Source organism: Lepidochelys olivacea, assembly GCF_965140295.1.
Source record: "Lepidochelys olivacea isolate rLepOli2 genome assembly, chromosome: 22".
Lineage (NCBI taxonomy): Eukaryota > Metazoa > Chordata > Testudines > Cheloniidae > Lepidochelys > Lepidochelys olivacea.
Window position 1 is genome coordinate 21,294,928 of NC_140432.1, and position 22,403 is coordinate 21,317,330.

The following is a 22,403-nucleotide window of genomic DNA, read 5'->3' on the forward strand; positions in this document are numbered from 1 at the left end:
TCTAGAACAAACTCCCCTCAGCTTCACGCTGGTTGCATGGACAAGCCCTCGCTCCAGGTTTGGCCATGCCCAGCGCTCCCTACGGGGTCAGCTCGCCTGCTGTGGGGCATCTGCCGGAGAGGCCTGGGGCGGGGGCTGGTCTAGAGCAGTTGGCTCTAGAAGTGGGTGGGAAGCAGACCCGAGAGCGGCCCTGGCGCAGCAACCCCCCAGGCACGGGGGACGGCAGGCGGCTCAGAGGCAGGGCCCCACGCCGGGGAAGGCGGCGCGACCCTCCCCGCATCGCGACCCAGCGCTCCACGGGGGCCAAGGCGGAAGGCCCGAGACCGGCGCCCCCTACCGGGGCGGGGGTAGAGCAGGACGCTCCCGCCCCCTTGCGTGGCGGCGCTTCCGGCTGGGGACGTGGCTCGGCGCCGCCATCTTGTGGGGCCGCTGGAGGGAGACGCGGCGGCCGCTGCTGAGGCCGCGAGAGACTGAGCGCGCCGGGCCGCACACACGCTCCGCCGCCATGGTAAGGACCAGGCCGCATCCCCAGCCTGGCCTCCTGGGTAGCGGGTACTCGGAGTGGCTGGGCCGGCCTGAGCCGGTCGCGGAAGGCTGGGCCGTGGGGCACGGGGTGGGGGCGAGGAGCTGGGCCCAGCCCTGAAATAAGGGGGTACCAGGCCTCTTCGTGCCCCTTCCTAGCGCCTTGTCGCAGAGGCCGCTCCGTGGAAACAGACTGGTCCCCTCAGCCAAGGAGTCTCAGGCCCCGGGGCTCCCCACCGGCTTGTGTCTCGTTGTCGCTGCAGCCGTAGTTCTCAGACCCTCGCGTGGGACCTGCCTCTCTGGCTGCCCCCCTGCACCCCAGCAGCGGTGCGTGCCTTTCCCCGCTACAGCCGGAGATCCCCTACGTCTTCCGTGCACGGACCCGGGACAGGCCGCCATGCCTGCACCTGGGACTGGTCCTCTGAGGTACGCCTATGCCCCCTCGCAAAGCAGCCTTCTCCGGCAGGGTTCCCAGAGCTTCCTGGAGCCAGCCCCCGTGTAACAGAGGGGGTGTCTTGGGGGCACTTTGCCTCCCGTTCCGCATTGTGCAGACCTCCACTCCCATTCTTGATCACATAAGGTCTCTGCAGCAACGACAGCAGCTGCTTACAAGGAAAAAGAGACTAGTATGGTTTGGTTCTCAATCTAATTTGACAGCTGAAAACAAGGAGGACCGGTGACCAGCAAGTGCTCTGCGGCCCGGAGTTTGAAAACTTCTGGTTGGAGCACAGGGTTTGTAGTCAGGACTCTTGTAGTCTTCTTCCTATTGCTGTCCCTCAGAGTGAACGTTGGGCATGCTATTTTGTCTCTGTATATTTGTTTCCCCACGTATACCAATATAATTATATTGATGTGAGAGTATTGAATATTGAGTAGAGCAGTTAGATTTCACAGATGAAAAGTGCTATAGAAATGCAAAATATTAGTATTTTTTCCTGCCATACATGAGACAAATGGACCGTGTGTATATATGCATATATAATATCATGACTATATATACAGTTGATTAAAATTGGCTGTTTGAATTACAGTATTATCATACATGGTTTTTTACAGTACTTTACAGGCAATAGCAACCCTGTGATGTAGATATTATCTCAATTTTAGGTTGGTAAAACTTGAGGTACAGAGCAGTTAAGTGGTTTGCACAAAATCACATGAATCAATGACAGGTCTGGGGAAAGAATTCAGTTGTCCTTACAATCCTGTTGTGACCTCAGATCCCTGTCCTTATAGAAAATGCACTTACGTTGGTTTCTTTATATAGTCCATGGCCAACGTTTTCAAAACTAAACATGGACTTTGAGCGCTCAACTGAAGGTACCTTATTTTCAGAGAATGGTTATTTTGCACTTTCTGAAAATCAGGTTCCTTTAAGGCATGGCAAGTTGGGCATGCAGAATTACTAGTCCCATAGTTTAATATTAATCCAGAGTTTGTACAAACATATTAGAAGAGCTATGTGATCTGTATTTGAACTTGCTTCATGCAGGGGATTTGAAACTGGTACGCAATTATTTTATTTTCTCTTTTTATGAACTCAGGTATAGTAGCTATTTGTATTGTAAAGAGGCTAGCTTGGCTCCTAATTGCAGTAAATTATATTTCACTCTCCTTCCTTTGTAGTAGCATGGCTTGTACACAGTTTCAAGCGTGTGGTTTTTGTGACCAAAGACAGTGTGTAATTTGCTTACATTGCTCAATAAATTAGTAAATGGATTTAAAACAGCTTCGTACCCTGTTGAAGGTGGTGAAACAACTTGGATTTGATCAGAGAAAAGATTTTTAATTACAACCTGTCAAATTTTCCTCTAGTTCATTTAACAAGTCATGACAATCTAGCAAGCAAAGTGCAGCATGAGATAATATACACAAAAGGACAGCTTAATTTAAAAGGACATTAACTTTTGGGATTGCTCCTTTGAATAATTGTTCTTCCCTCAAGCTATTTTTGTGATCTTTGAATTTAATGGGAAAAAATATTTGTACTAATGGGAAAAAAAATTGAAGTAATTTGAACCTTTTCTTAGTAAGCAAAATGTGTAATGCATCAAAATCAAGTGCTGTATAACTTAATCCCTGTTTCAGGTTCATAGATCATTTCAAATCCTTTCTACTCAAATATCGGGTAGTGATTGAGTATTAGTTTGATATAATTTTTCACTATTCACATTTCACGGCTCCTTCTACAAGGAATTGCTTTGCTATAACCTTTTATTGCTGGGAAAATGCTTTACTTAATTTAGGGAAGCTAAGAACAATGTACTTCTAAAACAAGTTCCAAACCAAGAATACCCAATTTAACTTTTGTCCTCTGTCCAAAGGAGTTAATTGTTTGCATAGCAGAATACGGATTTTAAGTACCTTTAAAAAGACTTATCCCTTGCTTTCACAAATTAGTAGTCTGAAAAGAATTGTTATGGCAGGTTGAAAATTTATCTTTTTTTTTATATGTGGTGTGTGTGTAATGTGCTCTCTCCGCCCAGAAGATACTGTCCTCCCAGTAACAAAATTGTCGATTAATAAATAAAGCCATCCTTTTAAAAACTAGTTGAATATTCAAGTGGCACGTTTGTAGTATTAGTTATGTCTAATTAAAGAAATCCAAACAACTGAAACTGGTATTTGCTAACGTATTCTGTCTTTAAGTTACAAACAAGATTTGCCATATAATAGTTCAGCATAGGAATTTCTTGAAATATTTGATCTAGTAGTCTTAGATTACTCAGATCACTGGGACATTTAATATGGTAAAACAGTATTTTCATACTCTGGATCCTTGCAGAGTAAAGACTGAGGATGCTGTTAACTTTTCTGAATCTCCTCTCTTGACATGGTTATTGAAGTACTATGTACATCGAATAAACACTAACAGGTCAATGTCCAAAACCACATGGTGTGACTGAACAGTGGAATATGCTCAAACCTGACACACATGCCCTTTTTACAGTCCTATAAGCTGTTCTGTTTGGGTTGTCAGTGATTGGGATGAAGCAATGACACATAATCAGTCTTTGCTTCCAAAGTGGTAGCTCTTGAATCAGAGGCATAGTGTCAATTACAGGATCTGTGGTACCTTATAAGCATACAATAACCTGTGATTACTCCCCTAGGTAAACTGCCTGTACAGTTTAAAGGCCTTTTAAGAATATTAAGGCTGTCGTCTTTAGTGTAGCCTCATGTTCTTTTGTGTGTGTGTTTACTGTCTCATTCAAGTGATAGTAGGTCAGACTCAGCCATCCTAGGAAAGTTGAAGGCTGTAAACTTTTCAGTCCTGTCCTTGCTTTCCATTCACAATCCTTTGCTTCATCTGATGGGAGATCCCATCTCCAAAAAGGCTGCCAGTCCCTCATACAGAAGTGCCCCTTTAAAGGGGGGCATTAATTGTGAGTGATGCAGTAAGTATGCTTGGTGCATTTGGACTGTCCAGCACCATGCTCTGAGTCCCTACTAGGCAATGGTGGGAGCCTGAGGCTCACTTCTAACCTGTCCATACCATGGACTTGCATTACTCTCTGAGTTGTTGGCTTAATGTAAGGACATTGCTGTCTGGATGGGATTTAATCAGTTTCATCAAGGCATCCAAGCATTATGTCCAGCTATGAGTAGCTTGTGCAATGTGTGGTTATGAGCATATTTTGGCAAAGGGTCTTAAATTTGTCTATATTTGATAATTGCACTATTTGCTTAACTAACAAAGAGCTCAAAATAAAGAAGCAACATCTTTGTGAGACTTCAACAGAATCTGCCTTGTATGGCTAAACAATTCAATTGAGAAGTTATGGTAATCTTTTTCCATTAGAGAGAAATTATTTGATAGGAAGCTGCAGGAGACTGATAGAACTATAAGAGATAAATTGGCATCCGTCTCACTACTTTTGAATTTCATTAATGTGATAACATCTATGAAAAGCCCAAGAGATGCTCAGTGAACAGTAATTAATATGTTTAATATTTTATTAGCATAAATGTGTTATCAATTGACTTTTTAAAGGGATAATGTGAAAAGAAAAATTAAATTTAAAAGCATTCCCTCATTTGTTCTTAATGTTTATATTAAAATAGAATTTAAAACAATTCTACCTTACTTTTCAGTATCTTTGCGTTTGGATTACTTTTTGCGCGTTACTCAGTTTGGCCAATAAAACTTGGCTTGTCAGTTTCATGATAACATTCAGAGCTCTGTGTTTGTTCTACTACAACTACAGGATGTTCCAGTGTGGGTTTCCAGTACCACCTGGGAATATCATTTAAGAAAATCAAGTTTGGTGAAAAGAACCTTTAAAAGAAATCTCATTAAATCCTTTCTGTTGATAGTAGATGTGGTAAAAATATTATATTTTTCCTCAAAGGCTACATTTTGGGCCTAAACTTCATAAATGTCCCTTTTAAACAAGCTTATCTATGGAAAAGGTAGCATCATTTTAATAATGGCCAAAGCACTTTGAAGGCGTTGCAGGCGGTTAATGTTTTCGTAGCTGTGTTCTGACACTTGCCCTTCCCATTGGCAAGTGATCTTTTGGTGTGATTGAACTATTAGTAGCCTCACTGAAGACAATGTTAATGGAATGTATAACTTACTTTGCTACTCTAGCAAGTAGCATTTGAGATCCTTTTTTGTGTGCTTGTGCATTATTAAGTGTTCAGAACACTTTTGCGATTTTACTGTACCCTACCTCTGTGTTAAAACTAGTCTGTGAATTAGCTTAGCTATGTCAGCTCTGAACGTGGGAATGGGAGGAGCACCAAAAACAGAAGTGGGTCTCCCCCTTGAAAAATTCTGTTCGCCATGCTAAGAGGAAGCATGGATGAAAAATATACATGTTCATGAAAATGTTTTTTGTTTATCACTAAGTATGCTAGGCACTATACAGATGAGCGTGAATATATGGTCTCTGACCAGAGTTTCACCTACATAGACAATTAACGTTATCTCAAAGGTTTTGTGAGACTGTCTAGTCTCAGAAAATCTGTTTGCTTGATGAATTAAACTAACCACTGCTTGTATTCCCCATAGGTGCTCTTGGCGGCAGCCGTCTGCACAAAGGCAGGGAAGGCCATAGTTTCTCGGCAGTTCGTGGAGATGACTCGAACCCGCATTGAGGGGCTGCTGGCAGCCTTCCCCAAACTTATGAACACTGGGAAACAACACACGTTTGTGGAGACAGAGAGTGTGCGATATGTATATCAGCCAATGGAGAAGCTGTATATGGTATTGATCACCACCAAAAACAGCAATATCCTGGAAGATCTAGAAACACTCCGGCTCTTCTCTAGAGTGGTAAGGACTTTATTCCAAGCTTACTTAGGACAAGATCATCTGAATTTTGTATTGAAGCAATGATGTTACAGAGTGCTGTATTGGAGAGCTATTACTACTGTATCTACTGCCTCATAATAGAATCTGATCTCCTATGGTCCATTAGTGACCCGGAAGTAATCATTGAGTGTGATCCCATAAGCTTCTGCACTATTCCTTGACTGAGACACATGTGGAGGAAGTCTCTGGCTTTGAGTTAATCAATGAGATTTAAACCAAAACAGCCCAATCCTTCAGTAAATTAAGTATTTGTTAACAAGTATGTAGTGCTGTAAACAAAACTTTTGTACCAGTTGTACAAAATAAATAAGTAGAGTGGATTTAATTTACTGTATGCAATTGCTATAGTAGTACTCCTACTGCAAAAATCTATCTGCATAGTATTGTCTGTATAAAGCTTTGTTTGTCAGCCAGATACAGCCAGGGGAACTCTTGGAAATCACAGCTTAGTATCTGCTGCCTGTTCAGGCTTCTGTTAAAATGTAGCTCAAATAGAATATTATATTTAAAGTTAGTCTTAAAAGTGCATGCTTTAATAGTGACATTCAATCTGCCTATTAAGCAGTGTAAAAAAGCAATGACTGGTTAATGGCTTTAAATAGACAGTGTTGGGGTGGCATTTTGGGGCCAGGTGAGGCGGGGAGGGTTACAGAAGTGATGCCTTTGGTTGAAATTAACCCCAGTGCAGATCCTACACGAAGCCGCAGCACCTCTTAAGTCTCACACCATAAAAATAGAATGTAAGTAGTGCATAGGCCTTCTGCTAAATCTCTGCACAGGGATGAATTCACCCTGTACATGTGGTAGGAGGGTTTGCTGAGGTAGTCATCTTCTCTTCCTCTGTGGAGACTCTTCTTTAATTATTCTCCCTAACCAGATTCCTGAATATTGCCGAGCTCTGGAGGAGAACGAGATCTCTGAGCACTGCTTTGACCTGATTTTTGCCTTTGATGAAATTGTTGCCCTGGGCTACCGTGAGAACGTAAACCTGGCACAAATTCGGACCTTCACAGAGATGGACTCACATGAAGAGAAGGTGTTCCGAGCAGTCAGAGAGGTGGGGCAGAGCCATTCCATGTCTTAGTTGTTTGAAATGAAATAGTCTGTCATGTGTCCAGGAATTACTGCTTTTTGTACTGTGAAGTTGCTGTTTGTTCCAGGTTTGATCATAACCCTTAATTCTTCAGATCAAATTGTTTACAAAATGTTAAAATAAATTTGTCCTGCCTTCATCTCCTCTTTCTTTTATTGATTAATGCATGGAATAGAGCAAAGTCTTAAAGGTCTAGTCAGTCTCTGATCTTTTTCCTCTAGACTCAAGAGCGTGAGGCAAAGGCTGAAATGCGCCGTAAAGCCAAGGAGTTGCAGCAGGCCCGAAGGGATGCAGAGAGACAGGGCAAAAAAGCTCCAGGCTTCGGTGGATTTGGCAGCTCGGCTGTGTCTGGGGGCACGACTGCAGCCATGATCACAGAGACCATTATTGAAACAGAGAAGCCCAAAGTAGCACCAGCACCAGCCAGGTATGAAACTGGTTCAGGTAGACTAGAGCCCTACCTGGGACTAGTGTAGATTCCTACATCAGGATTGGGGTCCCGCAGGATCTGTTGCTGTAATAGTGGGAGCCGGATTAAAATGGTCCGGTGCAGGGCTCTAAGAGAGAGTGCATCAATCAACAAGAGAAAAGATATTGTGGACTGTGAAAATGAGAGTCCAGTTTTAGGTTGTCCTGCTGATTAACTGCTTTGCTAGACAAAACTGAAATTAAATGATCTAGAGGGATGTTAAAAAATGCACAATATGTAAGTGAGGGAGGTACCCATGGACAGTGGGTGTGCGCTAGTGCTCTCTACTACTTTGTGCATATGTCAGTTTCTTCTAGCTAAGTTTGAGTTTTTCTACCAGCTAACATGTATTTTGGATGTTTTGAGCTTTGACTTTACCTCATGATTCTGCATGTTTGCAGCTTTCTAGTAATCATGGTGCTTCTATGCATGCGGCTGCTGAGTGGAATAAAGATGCTGGATATTCCCACTGGGTTGTTTTAAAGCAGTATTGAGAATTTTCATAAAGCAGAAACCTCTCTTCTGACCTTGGGTGGATCTGTACTTGTTCTTCTAACAGCCTAAATTGCTGCCCATGCCTGTCGCAGCCATCACATGCTCTCTAGACTGCCCTTTTTATGTATAGGAGTTTTTGTGGCACTCACCATGACCGTTTCCAAGTGCCTCATAACATTAACGAATCTAACCTGACAGATAAAATTATACTGTCCTACCTCACAGATCTATCCCCATTTTACAGATGAGGAACTGAGGTATGGATTAAATGACTTGCCTAAGGTCACAGAGCAATTGGCAGTGCTGGGAACAGAATCCAGATTTCCTAAGTCCCAGTTCAGTACCTTACCCACAAGACTATCCTTTCTATTCTTAACGTGTCTTGAAAAGGGTTCAAAAAGTAAAAGCTGCGATGATGGAATGGTCCAATTGTAATGATGTGAAAAAATTGTGGAAAGTTTGTATCTGCTACCATAATTGTTGGATAGATGCTTACATCTTATTTTTGTTGTTTAGACCATCAGGTCCCAGTAAGGCTTTGAAGCTTGGAGCTAAAGGGAAAGAGGTGGACAACTTTGTGGACAAGCTGAAATCAGAAGGAGAAAATATCATGACCTCTTCTGTAGGCAAGCGTTCCTCAGAGGCAGCCAAGGTTCTCGCTCCACCTATTAACATGGAGAGGTAGGTATTGTCCTGGGCTGTAAGAGGATGCTCTTTTCAGTGTGACTGCAGGCTCCAGTGATGGCTTCTAGATCTGTCAAAGCTCTTCACTTTATTTTATAAAATAGATTTCTTCCCACCATTCGGTTCTTACATGCTGACCTTTAGCTCTTGTGTAAAATTTTCAAGAGGCTCTGAATTCATTTAGGCAAAGTCCCATTTTCAAAAGTGACTTAGGTGGTTAGGAGCATAAATCTCATTGAAAGCTATTGGGACTCATGCTCTTAAGTCAGTTAGGTGATTTGGAAATGTTACCCTTTTGAATTTTCGTTTCAAATATCCAGCCTAATTTTTCCCTTTCTCCCAATACTCTCATTTCCTGGTGTCTGTATCCTTCAGATACTTTGAGACAGCTGTCTTCCCACCTCCCCCATCTGCTGTTAGCTAAACTATACAGAGTTTGTAATAGTTCTTCATACTTCCATTCCTCTGACTCCTTAACTATTTTTGTTGCTTTTGTCTGGGACTTCTCAGTTTGTCAGCAGATACCAAGTATCGAGGTGGCTGGATCAGAAATCTGCTTTCCCTGCTCTGAGTGTTGGTGGAGTCTTGAAGAGTTCCTGACTAATTGCCAGTTAGAGTACATGTATGCACATTTCTAGTTTCCATGTTGGAGCACAGAGCCATCTGCTCCCATTAGAGATGACATACCAGTTTTATGAGATTAAGTGAAACATGACCAGGGCTGCCCTCCTTTCTAGACAAGTTTCATATTGCCTACATGTTTTCTGTTCTGTTCTGAATAGAATAGCTTGGCAGTGCAGTACATAAACTCGCTTAGTGTCTTTTGAAGCACCAAAGGTGTCCCTTTGTTTTTAAGGTAAAATGTAGAATTCCTCCCAGTGTCTAGCTTTTTCTTTTGAAAACTGCCTGAGCTTTCTGCAGAAGAAGAGCCAGGGTTCTGTATTTAGGCTCTCATCTGTTCGAGACTTATACCACACTCAGTTGATTCTAGTGTCTTCTGTGTGAATCTGTTTAGAGCAGAAGAGCATGTTTCCATAATTCTGTTCTGCACCACTCTGCTCTGGGTCATTCTTTTTATGACATCATCTTCTTGGACACCCTTTTAAAAACTTAGTTTGTCCCTGTCAGATCTTAAAGGGAGGAAATAACCATCTTGCCTGCCAAACCAGGGCATTTGGTGTGTATTGGGCTTTCTTTTCTGTGCAGCGTGCATATGAAAATAGAGGAGAAGATTTCCTTGACTTGTGGCCGTGATGGCGGGTTACAGAACATGGAGCTGCATGGCATGATCATGCTGAGGATCTTAGATGAAAAGTTTGCCCGGATTCGCCTCCATGTAGAAAATGAAGACAAGAAGGGGGTACAGCTACAGGTAAGGCTGGCTGATGGTCCTGGCTTCCGTACATGCTTCTGTCGTGGATGGTAGCAGCACTGTATTGTATATTTTTATCCAAGTTCTCCCAATAGATACAGTGGAAAATAGCACACAGTTACAGTAAATATAAGTGCAGCACAAATAAACAGCTAAATCTCATGCTCAAAAGACTCAAGTTAACTTGAAAACTACAGTTCCTTACACTTATCATGCTCCCACAGCCTTATCTATCCTGTGATGTATATTGACGCACACTTGATTTCACTTGGACTTTGCAACAGTCCCCGTGTGTTGCTTGACACTAGTTATATCATGAGAGCTTCCTTTGTAAGGAAGAGAATGTTTGTATCAAGTTACTCTCAGCCAATGAAAAATGATTTAATCAATCAGAAGACTGCTTATTCTCCCAGTTACTTTTGCTGTTGTCATTGCTCTTAATATCAGAGACGGTCTCTAGAACCACAGCTTTTGGGCTACAGTCAGTATTGTAAACTCAGGAGACTGTCACATGTTCAACCTTTCCTCTCTCCACGTGGTTCCATGTGCTTGCAGAGCCCTGAAGCTTTCCCCGCTTCATATGCCCTGTGTCATGGCCATCATTAGAACTTCTACAAACTCGGTAGTGCTTCTGCTTAATTGGTCAGAGGGTCTTGTGTTCAGTGATGGACTTTCCCAGGGGGCTGAGAATTCTTCCTCAACACTCCAGCACCTGCTGCTCCAGGAAGAGTCAGGTGGCAGTGACAGCTTCTCTCCTCCCAATATAACTTAGATGCTAATCACCAAAAAGTGGCTTTGCTGAAATAGCTGCACACATCTATTGCTATAGTATAATAAACTTGTTTTTTATAATCCAAGTGTTAATTTTCCCTATTTAGATGGTTTAACTTTTGCATTTATCTGAATTTGGTCAAGGAAAAGAGTTTCACTAGTGTCTAGTCTGTTCCACCGAGTTGCAGAAGGCAGGGGGCTGTTCTTTTGTTTAAAAAATAAGTTTCAGTTTGAATTTATTTTTAAGTGGAAATATTCCTGATGATCTCAAGCTTCATTAAAACTTATTTTATAAAAACCTAAATGTCAGCCCCAGTTTATCTGCTAGAATCCCCTTTAAAAGGAAAGCATTGGAGAAATAGGCTAAATGAAACTTTTTGGTAAACTGGCCCTCTGTTTCTTGGAGTGAACTCTGGATTGCCGAGCAACCGAGATCCTGTAATACTTCGAAGTCGGCATTTTTCCCTGGCAAAGGAATTCATGTGTGGTCAGGAGCACCTCACAAGAAACAATATTACCTGGACAAATTTGTGCTCTCCATTGAGTTAAAACTAAAACAATGAACAGTTTACCCAGTCTGTGTGTTCCCATCTCCTTCATTTCAGACTCACCCAAATGTGGACAAGAAACTTTTTACTGCTGAATCTCTGATTGGCTTGAAGAACCCAGAGAAATCATTCCCCATTAACAGTGATGTGGGGGTGCTGAAATGGAGGTTGCAGACCACAGAAGAGTCTTTCATTCCACTGACAAGTGAGTGAAAGCATGCATGTGGCATTCTTAAGGTAGGATACTGGAGCCTGGGCTGAAGAAGCTGTGATTGGCCTTGGATAGGAAATGATAACTCATCTGCTACAGCAGGCTCTGCCTTCAGCAGAATGTTTTACTCTTTGATATTATCCAAGGGAAGACATGATTTTAGTGCCTCTTCCCTCTGTAACAATCACTTTAGCCAGTCAACAGCCATTTTCAGTAATGCTAGATGATACTGAGTTTCTTGCTCTGCAACTCAGTCAAGTGGGCTGGCAGCTCTTGAGTGTGATTGGTATTGATGACTATTCCTCCTTCATTCAGTGCTGTCCTGCATTTTTCTAAGTGTGTCTTTCTCTAGAGGCCTGTTCCTATAGAACAATGTCACATGATCCAGTGTGCGCTTTTGTACCCTTAGTTAACTGCTGGCCGTCAGAAAGTGGGAATGGTTGTGACGTTAACATTGAATATGAGCTGCAAGAGGAGAGCCTAGAACTGAATGATGTGGTCATCACAATCCCATTGCCGTAAGTAGGATTTGGGGATGGGGCTGGAGTCAGCAAGTACCTGTAAATATCCTGTAGGTTCTTTCCCTTTCCAGCAATCATGGGGGTAGCATAGGAGGGGATGGCATTCATATGAAATGCATGTGTCTGCTGTAAATCCTGTGCTGTCTTGTTCCCCCATCTGAGGAGCTGTGACTGCCTCTCTTACCCTTTGCGGACTGACTGTTCTCCCTCCCTCACCCATGGTTGGGGCCCTACCAAATTCACGGTTCATTTTGGTCAATTTCACAGTCATAGGATTTTTAAAATTGTAAATGTCATGATGTCAGCTATTTAAATCTGAAAAGTCAGTGTTGTAATTGTAGGGATCCTGACCTAAAAAGGCGTTCCAGGTGTTGCAAGGTGGTTATAGCGGGGCTGCAGTACAGCCGCCCTTATTTTTGTGCTGCTGCTGGCGGCAGCGCTGCCTTCAGAGCTGGGCAGCTGCAGAGCGGCGGCTGCCGGCCGGGAGCCCAGCTCTGAAGGCAGAGCCACCGCCAGCAGCAGCACAGAATTAAGAGTGGCACGGTCTGGTATTGCCACACTTACTTCTGCGCTGCTGCCTGCAGAGCTGGGCCCTCAGTCAGCAGCTGCCGCTCTCCAGCCACCTGGCTCTGAAGGCAGCAGCACAGAAGTAAGGCTGGCGTGGTGTGGTGTTGCCACCTTTACTTCTGTGCTGCTGGAAGAGGCACTGCCTTCAGAGCTGGGCACCTGGCCAACAGCTGCCTCTCTGTAGCCACCCAGCTCTGAAGTCAGCTCTGAAGTAAGGGTGGCAATACTGTGACCCCCTAAGACAACCTTGTGGACTCCCCTTTTGGTCAGGACCCCCAATTTGAGAAACACTGGTCTCCCCCTTGAAATCGCTATAGTATAGGGTAAAAGCGCACACAAGACAATTATCACATTTCATGGTCCGTGATGCATTTTTCATGGCGGTGAATTTGGTGGGGCCCTTCCCATGGCTCTTGGAGAGCTTTTAGGAGTTGAGCTGTCCCCTTTGGGGCTGTTACAAGTGTGTCTTTAACCTGTGTGCAAATGAGCAGCTCCTTATTGCCCTGCTATAGGTCCAGTGTTGGCGCCCCAGTGATTGGAGAGATTGATGGGGAGTATCGCCATGACAGCAGGAGGAATCTCCTTGAATGGTGCCTACCAATGATAGATGCCAAAAACAAGAGTGGCAGCCTGGAGTTCAGCATAGCCGGGCAGCCCAATGACTTCTTCCCAGTGCAAGTCTCCTTCATCTCCAAAAAGAATTACTGCAACATACAGGTATGGCCACCCTCAACTTCTTATGTGTCCTTCTGGTGCAGAGCTTGGGAGGCTCTGCCTAGAAGCCCAATGCACTGCAGTCCTCAGAATGAACAGTCGCAGTGCCACACTAATTGTTTTGTGGACAGGTGTTTGGCTCTGCGTTCGTAGCACCCACTCACCTGTGTCACTGATACTCCTGGAGCTGTCCTGATACTGATACCGTCCAGCCCTTGCTTCCCTTTGCTGGCTGCTCTGCCACACACCCTGTTGCACCATTCTCTTCTCAGACAGATTCTCTTCTTAATCTTTTTCTGCTGGATCTTCCCCAAGAGCAGCTTCTTCATTTTATATTGCTGCAGTTCCCACTCACTGCTTTTCAGCCCTTGCGAGTTGAATGGAGGCTACTCTTCCTTCAGCCCAGTACATTATTCCCACCTGGCACTGCTGAAAGATAGGCAGCAGTAATGAGGATGGCTTGTGCTGTGGTTTCTCAGATCTCTCAAGTTAGGGAGGTGGGGCTAGGTTAGCACTAAATGGGAATCTTCCACGAAATGGTTAAGTGCTACCTGAGGTGGTTGTGGTGAATCAGGGCATATTTGCCCCGTTTGCACTGCTCCAATCGATGCAGCAAGTGTTGATTTAGCAGGTCTGGTGAAGACACGCTTAATTGAGGGGGGAGCACTCTCCCATCGATTAGTGTACGTAAGGGAAGTTGATGGGAGATGCTCTCCCATCGACACAGTGCAGCGGTAAGTGGATCTAACTACGTCCGCTTCAGTTACGTTATTCACGTACCTGAAGTTAAGAACATAAGAACGGCCATACTGGGTCAGACCAGAGGTCCATCAAGCCCAGTATCCTGTCCTCTGACAGTGGCCAATGGCAGGTGCCCCAAAGGGAATGAACAGACAGGTTATCATCAAGTGATCCATGCCCTGTCACCCAATCCTAGAGTCTGGCAAACAAAGGCTAGGGACACCATTCCTGGCTAATAGGTCCATCAGTGGCTATCTTCCATGAATCTGTCTAGCTCCCTTTTGAACCTTGTTATAGTTTTGGCCTTCACAACACCCTCTGGCAAGGAGTTCCAGAGGTTGATAGTGCGTTGCGTGAAAAAACACCTTCCTGTGTTTGTTAAACTTGCGACCTATTAATTTCATTTGGTGGCCCCTTGTTCTTGTATTATGAGAAGGAATAAATAACACTTATTTACTTTCTCTATACCACTCATGATTTTATAGACCTCTATCATATCCCCCCTTAGTCGCCTCTTTTCCAAGCTGAAAAGTCCCAGTCTTATTAACCTCTCCTCATACGGAAGCCATTCTATATCCATTCTAAGTTGTGTAAGTTAGATCTATTTACTGCAGTAGTGTAGACCAGCCCTCTGTAAGTGCACACAGCCCGATGTTAGGGACGTTATGCTGCCATCTCCTTCATAAGAGAGACAGTTCCTAGGCACCCGTGTTAAAGATATTTTTCATGAGCTAGGGCATTAGTGCTGGTATCCTGGCCAAATTCCATCTCAGATAATTCCACTCAGCTTTTCTAAAACTTGCCCTGCAATTTCAGTTGGATCTGGATTTCTTCCTCAGTGCCTCTCCTAAGCATTAGTCACGCTTGTCCTCATGAGATGGTGGCTAAAGCAATCCATTTATCAAAGTGTTTGAGAAGTGTTCTGGGGTGGAAAGCGAAGGATGATAGATCACCTGAAACAAATGAAAATTCCCTTTGTCTTAATGTCAAGGCTTGTTTGGGTGGGGTAAACAGTCACAGGATGGGGAACTGAAGGCTAATTATCTACCTGCTTGGTCAAAATGAGCAGCTGCAGTGTGACCTTTCTCCTCCTTGACCCTTAACCAGAAGCCACAATTCAGTTCAGTTCTGTCCAGGGTGCTCTGAGCAGAGACTTAGTTGTTATCATAAATGAGGTAACTGTCCGGATCCTTGTCCTCTAAGGACAGCTGAGAACCACACTCTTCTTACTTAGGATCTCAAGCTGAAGTTGACATTGTGGTTCAGAGATGATGTGCCCAGCCACCCCAACCCCTTTGTTGTCCTGGTGTGAACTGAAAAATCTCTGCTTAATTGTGTTTTGGAGGTAGAATATCAAGTGCTGAACTAACTGTGTGTGTTATCTCCACAGGTTACCAAAGTGACCCAGGTAGATGGGAACAGCCCTGTAAGGTTTTCCACGGAGACCACCTTCTTGGTGGACAAATACGAAATCCTGTAACACCAGCAGCAGGGAATAACAAATGAATTTTTTAAATTAAAAGAAAAAAAGGCTGAAGTTTATTCTGAATGTCTGGAACGCCGCAGCCCTCTCTCTGCTAGGACACACGGCTCTGTCTGCCCAACTGCAGTGTTCCTGGGTCACGGGCATTCTTTGGCAGAGAATTGACATGATCGTATGGGGGAAAGGCTGCTAATTTCTTTGGCAGATTGTACTGGCCATCAGTAAAGCAGGATCTCCATTGAGAAATCCTGGCTTTGATACCTCCCCTTCCTCTCTCCCACAAAGCTGGCTACTTAGCTCAATGCCAGAATGAAACTACACCTCATTCTCTTCCTTTTTAGTATATCAAGAGTTCTGTTTCTTTTGTTATGATTGTTGCAATTTTAACTTATCCCCTGCCTCCAGCACTTGTTTCCATGGATTCAAATATGCATTAAAATATTCTATACATGGGCATTATGCCTGCTGGATCCCTTTCTCTTGGGAATGGGATAAGCTGATCAGACTAGGCCTCAGTTTTAAAGCTGAGGTTTTGGGTGGTTGTAGTAAACCTGTTCCTTCCCTTTACCTGTACTCCTGACTTGCTGCCTGTTCAGCTCTGCTTCTTGGTGATGGACCTGCACTTGGGCCAGCTCCCACAGTGAGCCCATGTGCCTTTGGTGTGAGTTAGAGCAGAGTTGTCTTCCAGCTGGCAGAGAGCATGCAGCTTCTGAATTGACTGGTTCAAACTGCAGAAGCGGGGGGCACCTGGAACTACTCACTTTTGCTGGAATTTCCTGTCACTGTTTGGTGTAGCCCCTAGGCCAGATGCTTGAAATAATTTTGCCTGGTTTAAGTGAACAATCTTTGTTGCCTTTCTTGATCCATTTGAATCTTCCCCAGTAAATTGAGCCCCCATACCTGCCAGTATGCATCTTAGCCCTTCCTAGACACAGCTTGTAAAAGGGTATGGAGCCTGCCTTGTTCAACCCGATAAACAGGTCTGAATTACTCTGACATATTCATGCTTGGGTAAGTCTGCTTGGGCCCACGTAAGAGCCAAGGAGATTTATCCTGTTGGCACTTACTGATGGAGTAGGAGAAGGGAACCCTTGGTTGCAGCACAGAGATTTTAGGTAAAAGTCAAATGTACTGTAGTGCTTTAAGTTTGCCCTGTGGTGCGAGGGCTGCACACAGCCACACTCCCTTGCACCATAGAAAAGGTGTTTCCTCTCTGACTAGCTGGAATAGCATTGTCTACCCCGTCCTCACTTAAAACATTTCTCACCTACTTTCTTTAGAACCATTTTTGATGATATTGGGAGGTGGTCTCAGCCTGACTGCATCTGAGCTGTGCCTGGCTGATCGCACAACTTCAACAAGGAACCTTGCTAACCACCATTGTAGCAAGGCCTCATGGTTCTATCCAAACATAACTATTTCGCTGGTTTGTGGGTGACAGGAAATGAAGTTTCTTGCTCATGGAAGTCCTAGAAACTCGTGCACTGTGCTCCAGCACGAGAACATCTGTTTCAGACTAAGTGCACACCAATGCTTGTAGGGTCGTCTGCCAAAGAAGTTAGCTGTCTCTCCCGTGTTATCTTAATTGCATCAGTGAGGAAACATAACTCCAGTTCTTTCCATGTGAGGGTGATGTGTTCTGAGAGAGGGGAAGCAAATCCTGTCCTGTAGTTAAGTAGACTATGAATCTTAATTCAGTTGTGTTCAAGAGTTGCTTGTCTGTATGATTTTAAAATGGAGTCAAGTTTAGTTTCAAACATCAAAGGAGCATTTTTCTTAAATTACTTTGGGGGTAATATTTAAAAAAAAAAAAAAGTTTTGTAACCCTGTATAATAATGACCTAGGGAATAGAACACATTCCAGTGTACACAAAGAATACAAATCCTTTAATCAAATAAAGAGTATTATAAAAAGCAATCAGCCGAGGCTTTGGCCTATTCATGTGCTGGAATGGTCGGCTTTGATTTGTTCACAACACACCCTGGGAGATAGGGGGAGCCAGTAATATCAAAAAAAAGTGACCACAGCTCCATGGAATTCATTGGAATAATCAGGATTGGGACAGCTCCTGGGCAAGAGTGATAAATTTATCAGAGGGATAAATACCGGAGAGGAATTATTTAAGCTCAGTACCAATGTGGACATAAGAATAAATGGATATAAACTGGCCATCGGGAAGTTTAGATGAAGGTTTCTAACCATCAGAGGAGTGAAGTTTTGGAATAGCCTTCCAAGGGAAGCAGTGGGGGCAAAAGATCTATCTGTCTTTAAGATTGAACTCAGTAAGTTTATGGAGGAGATGGTATGATGGGATAACATGATTTTGGTAATTAATTGATCTTTAAATATTCATGGTAAATAGGCCTAATGGCCTGTGATGGGATGTTAGATGGGGTGGGATCTGAGTTACTACAGAAAATTCTTTCCTGGGAATCTGGCTGGTGAATCTTGCCCATATGCTCAGGGTTTAGCTGATTGCCTTATTTGGGGTCGGGAAGGAATTTTCCTCCAGGGCAGATTGGAAGAGGCCCTGGAGGTTTTTCGCCTTCCTCTGTAGCATGGGGCACGGGTCACTTGCTGGAGGATTCTCTGCTCCTTGAAGTCTTTAAACCACGATTTGAGGACTTCAATAGCTCAGACATAGGTGAGAGGTTTTTCGCAGGAGTGGTGGGTGAAATTCTGTGGCCTGCGTTGTGCAGGAGGTCAGACTAGATGATCATAATGGTCCCTTCTGACCTTAGTATCTGTGAATCTCAGAGTTCTGTCTTATTTCCTTTAAAAAAAAAAAAAAAAAACAGTAAAAAATGACTGAAACTTCATGAAGGATTTTTGCTCTCATTGAATCTTTCCAGGTTGCATTTTGGTGAGCGGAATTGGATGACTACTTCCCTGTAACAAACACTTTCCAGACTGTTTCTTGCCATATGTTATGTGCAGAATCACATCCAGCAATGTCTGCTAGCTCTACTATGTAGGTATGACCTGGATGACTTGTGAGAGGCCATGGCAATTACTCTGTGTAGGTCTTGGACCTGTTATTCCACTCAAGAAATATTAAACCCAGAAAGGTGACTGATACAGTATTTTTTTAAATTGTTGCCCCAGGGTAAGCCAATATATAACTTAAGTCAAACCTATTTTGGGTTGGGGGGGTTGTAGTGACCCCTCAAGTAAGAACACAGGTGTGTTCAGTCCGGCCAAAAATATTAAAGGTGTTGTGGTAACGCCCTCAAACTGTGGTAACCTCTCAAGTATAAAAAATTAACGCATCGTAGTATAAATTAAATAAATAGGCCTTGGGGGGGGGGTGTGTGTATCAGTGTAAGTAAGGGTCACCAAAAGACGCCCAAAGCACCCTGCAAAACCCACAAGCTCGTGATCAGGGCCGTCTCTAATGCAAGCCCGGTGGACCGCACCTCAGTAAATCGGTAAAAAATCCTAACTAAGGGGGTTGTCTCTGCATGGCATTGCCTGTCAAGCACCCTGCCTGGATCTAGGGTTGTGTGCCTTTATCCTTCTTGTCCCTTTCTCCCACGATTATGAGCCACTGACTGGTATGACATCTCACTAAAAGCGATTAAAAGTAAGCGGCAACTAGCCAACTCTCTGCCAAAAAAAGATGTAAAAGGTTTGTAAACATCTTTATTTTTATAGGAAGAATTTTTTAAATAGTATGGTGGTTTTTTTTTAGTTTAAGCCATTGCAGCGGGCAGGGCAAACTTTTTTTAAAAAAATAGGTAAAAAACTGTCCCTGCTCCACCAAAAAGTACACCTGCTTATTCAATGTTTGTGCATTATAGTCCTAAAACTTATAAGTACTTACAGAAATGAAATTTTTTACACGTGTAATAATTCATCTAAACAATTCCCACTAAAAGGTACCTTCAATTTAATTAAAATTGTCCGCCTCAAAGGCGCTCTTGTGTCACCAAAAATCCCACATGCGCAGTAAAAACAGTTTGTTTATTAGTTTAAAAAAAAAAAAAGCTACAAAGAGACTCCATGAATCTCGGGTGCAGAGTCTAAAAGACTCCCCAAAAAAATTAAAAACACAAAGGCAAAAGTTAAAAACCAGGTGTAAAGCATCTGGCTGTTTCCCAGCCCGAGCAGCAACTTCAACTGCCTCAGCTCCCTTGTATCCCCAATTAATTAAATCTAAAAGCAAAAAAAAACCCAGCCAAAAATATTATGAATTTTTTTAGTGCTGTTTGGCAGCCGGTAGCGCCTTCTTCCCCTGCAGCATGTTTTGCAGCCTAATAATTTACAAACAGGCAGTAGTGTTTTACAAAGGCAGCCATCGCCTCCTGCTTCTCCCCTACAAGTTATTTCCTCATCATCAGTTCAAAATTCAGCATCTTCAGTGCTAATACAAGCACCGGCTTCGCCAGCCGTTCTTTCGGGGGGGGGGGGGGGGAGGGAAGGGAAGTCTCCTGCTGTACTGCCCAGCCTTGATGGGTTGGGGGCTGTTCCCGATTCCACCGGTATCTCACTAAACTCAATCGCCAACTGTACCAAAAATTAATTAAAGTAGTCAGCACTATTCCAGGCTCCCTTAAAACAACTGCCTAAAAATAAAAACAATTTGGTTACAGTGCATGTCCTTTGGACACCTAAAAATCTGGTTAAAAAATTCCCTAATATACAAAAAAAATCCAAACATTTTTTAAAAAACAACCACCTCCAAACGGTAATTCAATGTTATAATCTATCATGGGCTAACATCAACCAACTTTTGCAAGCAGTTATACCCTCTAAAGTGCAACAACAACTACTTGCTAAAGCCCAGTGGCCCCCTGCTAATCCCGAACAAAAAGCTAACCTAACTCAAGCTAAAAAAAAGTTTAGTAACTGCCATTCCGGAAATTTGTCCCCAAAAAACAAACAAAAATTGACAGCTGTAAACAAAATAAGGGCAAGTCCCCTGCTAATTACTTAAATAGGCTAACTAAGGTGTTTAAACAGCATTTGGGAATAGCCCGGCCCGTTAACAATGCCAAGGAAGCAGTTAGAGCTGCTTTTGTTCAGGGACTTTTGCCAAAGGTTCAGCAGCAGCTAAAACTATTTGTATTAGCTGGCAAACAAAACCTCTTTCTAAATTAATAACGGTTGCCAACCACTGTACAGCTTGTCTAAAGCAAAAAACACAAAAACAAAACTTTTAGCTTTGCAGCTACAAACTTACCAATCCAAAGATCGTGGGGTAATAAAAAGTGGGCAAAAACACAACAACAACAAAAAAGGTCCCCCATATTTCCCCCCCCTCCTCCAATACTGTGTGCCACTACTGTGGCCAGGTAAAGCATTAAAAAAATAAACGCCCAAACCAACTTCCTCAGAATCACCCACCCCCTTTCCCAAACCCTGATGCGCCTACCTTTTCTCCACCAAATAACCCCTATTAAAAATTGCAATAAAATCTAGCATGTTCGGAAATTCAGTATTTGCTAAATAACCAGCTAATGGCCATTCAAAATAATCTTAAACATCAGGCTTGGCCCACTGCCCTTACTAGTGCTTCAAAAGTACCATCTAATTTGTGGCCATAAAAACACACTTAAAAATTTTCAAAATAAATGTGCAAGTACTCACGGTGCTCCTTCCAAGTCTATGGGCCGGTTAAAGAGGTATGGGCTCCCACATACCAAATCCTGCCGGGTCCATAAAAAAATGCATATAAAACTAAAATATTCACCATAATATCTAAAAAATTAGACCACCTAATGTGCCTAGCCATTTTATTGTTAGTGCTCCTAAAATAACACCCAATATTTAAATTAAAATCAATAAACATTTTAGCCTTTAAAACCCCTGCAGCTTCAATGTGTAAAAAAATTAAAGCAAAAAAAAGTTGTCACAGCGTTTAACAAGGTTTGTTAAAAAGGTATAAAACAAAAAACCACCCTAACAAAACAGTTACTATTCCAAGTTAATAATATCTGTGTGTATGTAAAGGCCACTACTTTGCTAAACATGCATTTTAACCTCACCGTGACCATGGAACATCACTTTATATATTAGCCAGCAAAATAAAACCCTTCAATTAAATCTTAGTTTTCAAATTTCTTTTATTTAAACCAGTTTAATACCCAATCAATTCCAAAATTTGCCTTCACTCCTACTAAAAGTTCAAAAAATTTCTAGTTTACAGGGTCGAATCCATTTGCTACAAAACATATATCAAATTAAAAAACATGCTTTTCACACAGCCTATAAAGTGTCTACTTTATGTATTAGTTATAATGTAATGTGCTATATAACTAAAGCAATAAATCAACACCAGCATATTGTTACAATAAAAGCAGTAATGCTTATCTTGCTTTTGTTTAGTATAAAAATGTTGTTATAAAAAAAGTAATAACAAAAATGCCTTTCATATTCATACTAATCATGCATTATCATTATATCCAGCTAAAATTTATAAAAATAGTCCTAACCCTTTTAAACTAAAAACAAAAATGCAAAGCATAATGCAATTAAAAACTTTAAAATGTTAGTTGTGCTGAGGACTGCACAAAAAAAAATAAAAACAAAAATTAAAAAATGTAACTATAAGCCCCTCAGTTATATCAAAACAAAGCACAGTCAAGCTAACTCTAAAATCTCATAATGCAAAACTTAAAAAAGCAAACTGTGTCTATAGCAAATAAAAAACAAAATCAATGTAACCTAATCTTACAAATTTTATAAAAACAAAAATAAGCAAAACATAACATAAATTGCAAATGTTTTTTAATGAATGCATTCCATAAAAAATATAAATGTTAATAGCTTATTGTTTATACTTTAAAAAAACTGAAGCAAAAATACTCTGTCAGCTATATTTCTTCCCTGGCAATTGCCTAAAATAAAGCTGTCTCTAATTTTGTTGCATTCCAACCTAAAAACAAATTT

The 22,403-nt window shown here is 42.5% G+C and overlaps 1 protein-coding gene across 2 annotated transcripts; it reads left to right on the forward strand.

The window, feature by feature from the left end:
- The first annotated feature begins 362 nt into the window (after positions 1 to 362).
- Positions 363 to 17,401, forward strand: ARCN1 (archain 1). 2 transcript variants are annotated; one of them, XM_084611814.1, is made up of 10 exons: positions 363 to 508; positions 5,540 to 5,803; positions 6,720 to 6,899; positions 7,157 to 7,362; positions 8,416 to 8,580; positions 9,790 to 9,955; positions 11,332 to 11,479; positions 11,895 to 12,003; positions 13,086 to 13,290; positions 15,419 to 17,400. In XM_084611814.1, exons 1-10 carry the CDS (start codon positions 506 to 508, stop codon positions 15,506 to 15,508), a joined length of 1,536 nt encoding a protein of 511 aa, XP_084467940.1. In that variant the 5' UTR covers positions 363 to 505; the 3' UTR covers positions 15,509 to 17,400. The 2 variants fall into 2 exon arrangements, with proteins under 2 accessions (XP_084467940.1, XP_084467941.1); XM_084611815.1 differs by lacking the exon at positions 363 to 508 and adding an exon at positions 825 to 948 and having other exon boundaries at positions 15,419 to 17,401.
- The last annotated feature ends 5,002 nt before the right edge of the window (positions 17,402 to 22,403 follow it).

Excerpts from the sequence above, each read along its gene's own strand:
- ARCN1 (XM_084611814.1), top strand. Across the intron at positions 12,004-13,085 it reads GTCATCACAATCCCATTGCC|GTCCAGTGTTGGCGCCCCAG; the intron begins GTAAGTAGGATT and ends GCCCTGCTATAG. Across the intron at positions 13,291-15,418 it reads AGAATTACTGCAACATACAG|GTTACCAAAGTGACCCAGGT; the intron begins GTATGGCCACCC and ends TTATCTCCACAG.